At 26.5% G+C, this 11,020-nt stretch overlaps 1 protein-coding gene across 1 annotated transcript; it reads right to left on the bottom strand.

Annotated features, from left to right (window-relative positions):
* Window positions 1-539: 539 nt before the first annotated feature.
* On the bottom strand, window positions 540-7,271 carry LOC112730505 (putative expansin-B2). Its single transcript, XM_025780586.1, has 4 exons — window positions 7,058-7,271; window positions 5,999-6,111; window positions 3,745-3,926; window positions 540-861 (listed from the first exon to the last, which is right to left on the bottom strand). Exons 1-4 carry the CDS (start codon window positions 7,269-7,271, stop codon window positions 540-542), a joined length of 831 nt encoding a protein of 276 aa, XP_025636371.1.
* Window positions 7,272-11,020: the final 3,749 nt, after the last annotated feature.

Here is an 11,020-nt window from a genome sequence, read left to right as displayed (position 1 = left end):
TAGTACATTGATTTCAATGTTGTTTATTGAATAGTATATACTATATAAGCTAAGCTATGAAGTTGTAATCTCTATTTCTCTCTCTTTGTTCTCTGTAATTGGATATCACTCTGCCACTCCTATCTTCAATAGTAATTATATATTGTTGCAAGTTTCTAAAACATATATTAGTGTATTAATAGGCTGAATTCACCTTTCTATAAATTAAATGCGGATAATAATAATTTATTAGTCAAAATGATAAACAATTTATACTAATATTAGAAAGTTATAAGCTCAGTTCTTGAAATTAATAAGATTATATTTTTTCTATAAATTATATACGATGAAAGATATTTTTAAAAGAAAAAAAATTGGATATTAACTCTTTCACATATTTCATTATATCTAGTAAAAAAAGATGGCATAGATTCTTATATATTTAGTAATTGATTATCTTTTATACTTATGTCAAATACATATATTTTTTTGAATTTTATAAAAAGGGCAATTATTTATATATAAAGAGAAATATAGTATATTTTTCTAATAAGAGTCTTCTAAAAATTTATCTTTGATCGATAAACTTGACCGATCTTCCAATCCTTTGGGATCATATCACGAATTATAATGGTCTTTCCTTTGATGCCATTGGGATAATGTTGAGCGAGTGTAAAATTGAATGGAGGTTGTAGATCATAACCACCAGCAAAAACACTCCAAGTTGGACCCCACACATGAGAAATGTTATCGAAACTTATAGTATTTTCTATATGAACATCTGCATCTCCATTTACGTATTCCATTGATACTTCCAAATACTCTGATCTAGATTTTTCACCGACCATAAATGCTATAGAATCTCCAAATGAGCATGAAACCCTAAAGATCATCACACAAATTAAAATTGAGAGAGATATATAAAAAAAAATAAATTCAAGTATATTATTTTTGTCCTTAATATTTGGACTAAATCTTAAAGTTATCTTTAATATTTTAAACATTTTATTTAAATTTTAAATATTTTAAAATTATTACAATATTATCTTATCGTTAACTCTTTAAAAATTCTGTAATAAAAATGCATATGTAGATATTATAATCCATTGTAAAAATCTAAACTCATATTACCGATAATAAAAAATAAAAAATTAAATAAATAAAAAAATAACACTAGCATATGAGAAAACGAAATACAATTAAAGTTTTGTATTGTTAGTGTCATTTTTTATTTATTTAATTTTTTATTTTTTTACCAACGATAATATAAGATTAGTTTGTCTAAGTAGATTATAATGTTAATATGTGCATATCTGTTATAGAATTATTAACAGAAATGATAATAAGATAATGTTGTAATAAATTTTAAATGTTAAAAACCTAAATAAACGTTTAAAATACTAAGAATAATTTTAAAATTTAATTTAAATATTAAGGACAAAAAGTAAAAAACAGTATTTTATTCAAAATAATATAATTAAGATAGAAATATTATATTTTTTATTTTATTTATACTGTTCTTAGTTTTTGTATGAAGTGAACGTCAGATAAATTGTCTCCAATAGAAACATTTTTCTCATCAGTCGTTATCTGATTTTCTAAAATAAATTTATATTATTTAATGTCTCAATATTTTTATCTTAAAAAATTATCAAATGAGGATGGCTTTTTTTATAGGCCTCAATTGTCGTACTAATTTTATTATGCGTGTGCCTTAATATGAGGTAGTAAAATCTCTCTCTCTCTCTCTCTCTCTCTCTCTCTCTCTCTCTCTCTATATATATATATATATATATATAGCTATAATTTTTTTTAAAATATAATTATATATTTAAAATATATTAGATTGTGTTTGTAAATCGCAATGGCTAAAATGGATCAATCTAATTTTATTAGTGCTTAAAATTTAAATTAAATGAATTCCTATCATATTCTTCAAATTTTAATAGATTTTGAAAAAAAAGCCAGTTAATTGAAAAGCAATTAAATTTTATTTTAAAACACAGGGAAATAAATATCCCAAATTGATCTTTAATAATTCATGCTTCAAATTTTGTTCCCTAATAGAAACAGTCTCTAATATTTCAAAAAGATAAACAAATTAATCCTAAATAAAATAAAAAGACATTTTACTTTTTAAAAAACAAGGACTAATTTGTCATTTTTTAAAATTAACTTTTGTTTTAATTTTTTTTGGAACTAATAATTTTTTCTAAACATAATTAATTAAGAAGACCAACTTATTGTATTATTATAGAGTTAATGATAAAAAACGCTCCCAAATTATTCTGATGCTAACAAAAATGTTCCTAACTTTTGTTATTGACAAAAATATCTTTAAATAATTTAAAAATGTGTCAAAACTACACATCCATTAAAATAGAAGTGGTTTGGTAACGTTGTGGTCTGATGTGACAAACAGAACAGTATATATGATAAACAAAAAACTAACGGGCGTCGTTTTATATTTGTCCCAAATTTAAAAATCTTATACCCCAATTTCTTTTCGTCCTTTTCCGTTCTCTCACATTTTCTCTCACAGTGACCTACTCTCTAACCCACTCACCATCCGCAACACCCGCCACCACGCGAACCACCACAGCTGTAGCTCCATCTAACTCTGCATTATCTAGCTACCTCTCTTCTTTTCTCACTTTCTCTTACTCATCTTTCCCCTCTTCTTTCTGATTTCCTTTCACTCGGTCTTCCTCTCTCAACAATGCCTAAAACGATGAAATTGAGAAACTACAGCTAGAACTGGAATGCAAGCACGATCAGAACCAGAAGAAAAGTGCAAAAATCAAAACTGGAAGACGAGCGTCACAACCAGAACAGGAACGTGAGCACGACTGGATCTGGAAGGCTAGCACAGCCAAATCTAGAAGGCAAGCATGACGGGATGGAGTTGGCTCCTCCAGCAGCATCGGAAGACATGCTCGGACGGGATGGTCCTCGTTCATGCTTCTCTTCCTTTGCAGGAGGTCCTGGATTAGGTTGCTCCTCCTGGCTAGTTGTCTTTACTCGCACTGCTCCTCTCTTGTCAGTAGTCATCTCTTCCACGCTTTTATTTTCTATTTAGTTTATTGGTGATTACTAATTGGTGATTACTGATTAATACTACTATTGTTAATGGATTATGGTTTTAATGAAAATTAGGGTTTAAATTATATTTTTTATTTTTAAATTTGGGTCTATTTCAATTGATAAAGTTTAATTTGGATCTATTATTACCTCTTTTACTTTTTTGGGATATCTAAATATCAGTTTAATTTGGGTCTCTTTTTTTCTGTTTTGTGATTTTGAAGAGGACAATGAGTGTTGATAATGAGGAGGTGAGAAAAGAAAAACGAGTATGAGAGAGTGAAAGAAAGTTAGAGAGGAAAAAAGGGAGAAGATAGGGAGGGAGTGGAGCTGCAATGGTAGTAGTTTGTAGGTGACTCTATTACTACGGACAAAGGTGTTGGTGATTGACCGACTTAGAAAATAGATGAGTGAGAAAAAAGTATGAGAAAAAAAAAGAAGACGGTTTGTTTGCCACATATACTACTCTGTTTGCTATATCATATCAAAACATTAATGAATCACTTCTGTTTCAATAAATGTGTAATTTTTGTGTTTTTAAATTATTTAAGAATATTTTTATCAATAACAAAAATTAGGAATATTTTTATCGGTGTCAGAATAATTCAGGAACATTTATTTTGGTTAACCCATTACTATATATAAAAGATTTAGTTTGAAAAAATTATTTTCAAAGTATTATACCTTCTGTATTGAAGGTTGACTTGTCCAAGTTTGCGAAGAGTATCTTGTTGACTTGGATTTGCGAGGGAAGCAAAAGCGGCGCCACTGAGATTGAAATGGTATCCCGAACACCATGGGCATTCATCACTTACCACCACTGTCACTGACTTCCCTGAACATGCTGGATTATCTGTGCATTTCACCTATATATCATAGTCATCAATATTTCTTATTATATTTTTCATGATTAGCAAAAAGCGGAGTATGTCTACAGTTACGGTAATTATAATAGTTAAAAAATTTTAGTAATACTTAAAAGATATTATTAAAGAGTAAAAAGTTATTATTTTAATTTTAACAACACTGTATAAGTGTTGCTAAAATTATATAGTTATTATAGTCACTGACTACTCAATGTAACCATAAACATTATAGAAAAAGTTCTAAATAATTAAGATTAGTTTAGTAAATCTTTTTATGGAAATATTTGTGTTTCATATTTTGTGTTTAATAAATCAAAAGAATAATGTATTTGTGTTTGTGCATAAGTTAAAGAAGTAATTTTCAATGTTAGGTTTTATTTATTCTGAATTAAAAAAATTTAATATAACTTTATATATCAATAAATATTTAAATTTATTCTTACATTCACATTAATTACAGTCTTTTAAATTTAAAAATTATTTTAGCAAACATAATTATTATTATTTTGAACCGAATTGAATTAAATTAGGCTAAACTTAAACTCAACTCATTAATAATCAAACTTATTTATAAAATTCAAGCTCAACTCATAAAAAATTTATGAGTTTGTGGCACAAATAACATGAACATATTTTATTATTTTATATAAATAAATTATAATTTATATATAAAAATATCAATTATCTTTTATGTTCTCTATCATAATTATATATAAAAAGTATATACGACATATGTATGTTAAGTTATGTATTATTGTTAAATTAAAAGTACAAAATACATAATATATTAATATCAATAATTATTAGGTTTAATTACTCTATTAGTCCCTATAGTTTCGCAAAATTTTCAATTAGGTCCCTATACTTTTTTTTCTTTTAATTGAGTCCTTGCACCAAATTTTTTTTAAATTGGGTCTCTACACTTTTTTTTTATTTGGGTCCCTGTACTATTTTTTTTAGTTGGGTCTCTATAAAATTAAGCCGATTACTGCTTAGAGGGACCTAACTGAAAAAAAAATTAGTGTAAGGACCCAATTAAAAGGAAAAAAATTATAGAGACCTAATTAAAAATTTTGCAAAACTATAGAGACCAACAGAGTAATTAAACCTAATTATTATAATATATAATCAAACTAACTCACGAGCCAAACACTAAATTTATTTAAATTTAAGCTCAACTCATTTAACAATATATGAGCTCAAATTTGGCTCAAAAGTTTATGAACTTAGCCTATCAAACGAATTGAGCATGAGTTGGCTTAATTGGCTCACTTTCAATTTAAATTGTGCTTATTGAAATATTTTTTATTTGATTTATTAAATATAGGTAATATAGCTTTTAAAATCTTGCCTTTTAAAACTAAGTTTTGACAAGCTACTTTAAAAGAAAATACATTACTAAACTAACCTAGTGAGTATTAAGTAGTCATTTCACTCGTCTGTTTAAATAAGTATCAGGAATTTGAATCTTGTCTTGTGTTTGCAATAATCTATTGATTAGTAACAAACTCTTAAATAGAGTCAGATCTACGACAAATTAATCTTTAGTTTGTTGGATTGAGAGATACAATAAAAAAAAAGTTTTCTCCCCCTCCTCATTTTTAAATAATGATTTGAATAAATAAAAGTTTATTGGTTAGATGTGAAATAATATCAAATTTGTTTATTTTTAATATTATTAAAAATATTAATTCATCCTTTAATGCATTTTTATGTTCATTGATCTTTTGAAAATTAAAATTGTAGCTTATTTTGAAAAGATACTTTTGGATTTTTCTAGTATTTCTATTTTATTAAAATAAATTTCTCAAACATATCAGAAAAGAATAAAAGAAAAAAAAAATGAATAATTTTTTAGTTTAATTTTAATGTACTGACAGTATAAAATATTTTACGCAGTTATGCAATTATAACCATTCTTAAATGACCATTCATACAATCAATATAAAAAATAGTTATTTTAACTAATGTGACATTATATAACTAAATACACGTATAAAACGATTTTATACTGACAGTATATCAAAATTAAATTCACAGTTTATATGAAAAATTAAACCAAATAAATGTACCTCATAACAAGCACCACATCCATAGCCCTGGCGGAAAATATAATGGCCAGCAGCCGCCGTCAATTTAGAGATTGGAGGATTCTCCACAGTTTTACCATATTTACATGCACCACCTACACATAATTACATTAATATTATCAAATTAATCGCTAACAAAAACAGATTATTAGAGTTTAGAGATATAATTAATCATTTATATATATTTTGTATTAATTTAAATTTTTATAAAAAAAAGTATTTTATGGTATAATATCAAAACTTCTATATGATCTGAAATTTTAGAATATACTCCTTATTGATTTAAAAAAAAAAGAATTTCATTACAAGATAAATAAAAAAAATAAAAGATAAACTTGCAAAAGTTAACACAAAACCAAAATTAGATTTAAGATAAAGGGACATATTAAAAATATAATTATTCATATATTTTCTCTTATCAATTTAAAATTTTAGAAGAATGGTCTTATGAATACATAAATTACTTTGATTGAGTCAATTGCAATATTATTTTTAATTATGACATGCATCTTTAATATGAATGTATATATTATTAAAATATATTATATCAGATATAAAATCATATATCATATATCATCTGTCTATGTAAATTCTTAAGTGTTCTAAAAGTTAATAATTATATGATATAATTTTAGAGTATTTATAAGTAAAAATATCCAAAATTCAATTCTTAATTACAGTCGTATTTTTTAAAATTAAAAGCAAATAAATAAATAAATAAAAGTTTATCACAAAATATGATTAGATCTATACACTATCCATTTTTCAAACATAATAATAATTCTATTACAAAAAAAGATGTATTATATATATAAATTATTTAAATGTCTTTATAAATAATTTAAATTTTTCAAAAATAATTCCATAACAAAGCAATTGGTAATAAATTAAAATGATTAAAATCAACTATGGGAGTTGATTTGGCAGAGTACAGTTATATGACCATGATAAATAAATAAAAGCTTTTTACTTGGTACATACAAAGAAGAAGAAGATTAGCATAAGTATATGTAATAAAAATAATTTAACTTGCACACTCACTCTCTGATCCAGCTCCGTCCGGCGTTCCATACCATGTAGCTTGTGTTTGGTCCCATGGTTTTTCATCATTTGGAACTTTTGAAGGATTGAAAAATTTGGGGTTGATGCAATAGCAAGTAGTGCTTAAAAGCATAGAACAAAGGACTACAAGATTAAATGTGTGAACCTTCATGATGAATTGATGATAGTTTTTGCAACTGTAGTAACGTATCATGTTTCAAACTTGCTAGCCAGTAGTATTTATAGTACATGTTTTTAATAATTAAATTTCATATAATTTTTTGTTTAAAAATAGGCCATGTCAACATTCAAATTAGTCAATAATTAATATTAATAATGTTAACTCTAATTTTCTGGTATAATTCAAAGAAAAAAACTTCAAAATATTCACTTAAAATGTTAAGCGTGTGCAACGTTGATTTTATTTTGTTATCTTATAAATCCTTCTTGGAAATGATAAAGATAAGAGAGTATTAATTGGATGATTAGTCACCAAAAAAAAGTTTGGATGATTAAAATTCTAAAGGAGTAAATTACAAAATTATCTAAAATTATTTTTTTTTCTATAAATAAAAATGCGTATCTTATTCAAGAAGAAAATTCTGATCCATATAATTATATAAAAGAGCTTGAAAAGGAAAAAATCATTATATATTATTATTATTATTATCATTATTATTATTATTATTGTTATTATTATTATTAATGGCATAATATTCTGACATACACCAAATCTATTCACGTAACATATTTTGGTTCAGTTCGATTTTTTAATTTAAATTGAATAAATATATAAATTACGAAAATATCGTATTTTCGTAATTTATATATTTATTCAATTTAAATAAAAAAATTCGGTTAAGTAGTTTTTCGATATTTTCATTATCAATATTATTTAAGAAAAATATTAAATATAATTACAAAATTTGCGGCTATTTTTTTAATATGAAAAAATATGTTTTTCATTCAAATGAAGAAATGAAGTGTAATTTTTTTTTGTATCAAAGATATGAGACTCGAATTCGCAATTTCTTAATTAAATATGAAAAAATTATGCCATTTGAACTATTATTCATCGGCGAAATGAAGCGTAATTGCAAGTATATAAAATTATAAATGTCACAAAATACAGATGAACAGGTCCTAAAAGGCTAAAATAGTAACATTCAGATTGCGAGCTGATTTTTGCAGGTTGTATGCTGCTTGTTGATTGGTCAATGCTGCAATATGTGACCTGCGTGTTGATTCTTTCTATAACCCTGCTTGATAATTTTGTCTATAAATATCAAATTTGTTACTATTTTCTCATTATTTTGAGTTAAAGTGTGTTAGTATATTAGTGGTGTGAGAATAAATAATCTCTAGTGAATTTAAAGAAAAGATTTTTTACAGATTAATTATTTGAAAATAAATAATTATTTATAAATTACAGAATATTTTTTAAATAATTATTAATTAATTACACAAAAATTAAATTATGACTACTTAAAAATATTAAAGTAATTAAATTATAAAATATTACTATCATGAATTATTAAACTTGTCATAACAATTAAAAATTATAGTACACTGTATTATAATTATAAAGAATTCGAAATTAAAAATAATTGCAAAAATGACTAAAATTAAATTATTAAAGTAATAATTAAATACTTTACATTAAATTTTAATTACAACAAACTTTAATTACATTAAAAAATATTATAAATTACTATGTGATAATTAAACAAAACTAAAAATTATAATAAAATTATAAAAAAACACAAGATTATAATTTAATATACAACACTAAAGTGATTAAAATTAATTTCATCTTATATTTTAAATAATAATATTAACCAAATAACGAGGATTATAAAATATTTAAAAAGTTAAAATTTACATATTAACTTATTAAGGATGATCTAAATACTCCAAAATATATTTTACCAACAATGTATGGTCACACACTAATTTAATTAGACTAATAATTTTATAAAATTAAAAATGTCTTTAAAATTTTTAGAAAAATTTAAACTCTCTTCAATCATCTCTCACTCTCTCGCTCCGAGTTTGGTCTCAAGCTACAAGCGGAAAATGCAATGGGTTCTCAATCCCTCTCTCCATTTAAATACCTGTCAGCCATGCTTCTTGTTCCTAAGCGTATTTCCGTTAGGGGTGAGCAATGAGTACGTGTTGAACACTCCATTATCCGTTCGAATTTAAATTGAACTAATTAAATTAGTTCTAGAATTAATGGATAATCAGATTTAATCCGAACTAAATTAATGACTTTCTCTAACAATTGATTTGGATAATGATTTTGCAGGTATAGAATTTGAGTCAATTTGTAAATTCGATCATATATTAATTAAATAAAAAAATAAAAATTTAAAAAATATATATGTCTTTTAATATATTTGAATTTTAATATCTTTACGGGCTGGCAATGGGTAGGGTAGGGTAGGGTTTGGACCCTACCCTAACCCTACCCGCGAGTTGAAAATTCTATTAAAACTCTACCTTAACCCTATTCGCACCCTAAAGTTCTAAACCCTACCCTACCCTACCCTACTCGCAGAAATATCAAATTTTTTTAAAGTAAATATAAAATTCAATCATTTCAAATTTTATACATATTAATAACATAAAAAATAACAAACTAATGCTCTAAATTACTAAATTAACTAACTAGTTTAGTGGTTGTTCACTTATTGTAAGTCATTACATAAGAGAGGTTGTGGGTTTAACTCTCACTTCCTTCACTATATACCTAATTTTTATAAAATATGTGTTATATTTGAAGTGCGGATAGGGTAGGGTAGGGTACACCCTAAACCCGTACCCTACCCTACCCGCAGGCATACCCGGACCGTATCCTACCCTACCCGAACGGGTTGGACCGGGTTGGGTACCCGCGAGTAGGGTATGAATTGCCAGCCCTAATCTTTAGTGTTTAATATATTTGAATTTTAATGTGTTTAGTTTTTAATGTATTTAGTGTTTAAAATTATTTACCTAACACTTCCCTTTCTATTAATGCTACATGTTTATTGTACTTACAGAATTTTTAAGATAAAAATTTCATTTTTTAATTTTTTTATGAATTTCTGTTTTATCGGGTATCCAATTACTCAAATCGAACCAATTCATTTTTCATCAGTTTAGTTTGTTTTGGATACACAAAAAAAAATGTAAATTCGAACTGAACCAAACCAAACCAATTACAATTTAATTAATTCGGTTCTAATTTAACTTTAAACTTAAGGAAAAGTATGAGGAGCCAATGTATGTTTTATACAATGTGTACAATGGAGTTAAATTGAAATTAGAATTAAATTAGAGGCAATTAATTAATTTTAAATAGTTTCCAATTTAAAAGTTGACTCAAATCATGATTCCCGTCAGTTATGACAATTAATTAATTTTGAGTAGTTTCCAATTTAAATTTTGAATCAAATCATGAATCCCGCCATTTATAGAATCAAATTAGGATTACCTCCCTCTCTCAATAGGGTGTGAACTTCTTCTCTCACTCTCTCCTCGAAGCAAAAGCCGGTACAGTGCCGTCATGGTTACCAGCCGCCGTCGGACATCGCGCCGACACTCTTCCGACTGTCGTCGTTGTCCGCACAGGCCACCGTACGTAGGGAGGACGCGTATATTGTGTGAGTCGAGCTCGCGGCACCGCAGCAACCCGGACGTCCAGTGCCTCTGTCGCAGCCGGTTTGTGCCTTCTCTTCCCGTCGCCGGATGTTCATTTTCTCTATAAATATTGTTATTTATACACGTTCACATTGAATGTTCATTTTTGTATGATTTTGGATGTTCACTTTCTCAGTTTTCGTGGATGTTTATTCTTCGAGTAATTCAACAAGACCCAGGCAGCAGGCTAGCGCTGAGATGACTCGAGCGCCGGGTGTTCGGGGCTGCAATTTACGTCGGCGACGCTGACAATTATAGGTCACGGATGTTCGGCCGCAT

This window comes from Arachis hypogaea, chromosome 12 (genome assembly GCF_003086295.3).
Source record: "Arachis hypogaea cultivar Tifrunner chromosome 12, arahy.Tifrunner.gnm2.J5K5, whole genome shotgun sequence".
Classification (NCBI taxonomy): domain Eukaryota; kingdom Viridiplantae; phylum Streptophyta; class Magnoliopsida; order Fabales; family Fabaceae; genus Arachis; species Arachis hypogaea.
Note: the sequence above shows the minus strand (reverse complement) of the source record. Positions and strands in the feature narration are given on the sequence as shown.

Bases quoted from the DNA above. Each gene is read 5' to 3' on its own strand.
- LOC112730505 (XM_025780586.1), bottom strand. From the start codon at position 7,271: ATGATACGTTACTACAGTTGCAAAAACTATCATCAATTCATCATGAAG. The intron at 6,112-7,057 runs GTGAGTGTGCAA...AATTATGTGTAG, and splicing joins GGACGGAGCTGGATCAGAGA to GTGGTGCATGTAAATATGGT. The intron at 862-3,744 runs GTATAATACTTT...GATGATCTTTAG, and splicing joins GTCAACCTTCAATACAGAAG to GGTTTCATGCTCATTTGGAG.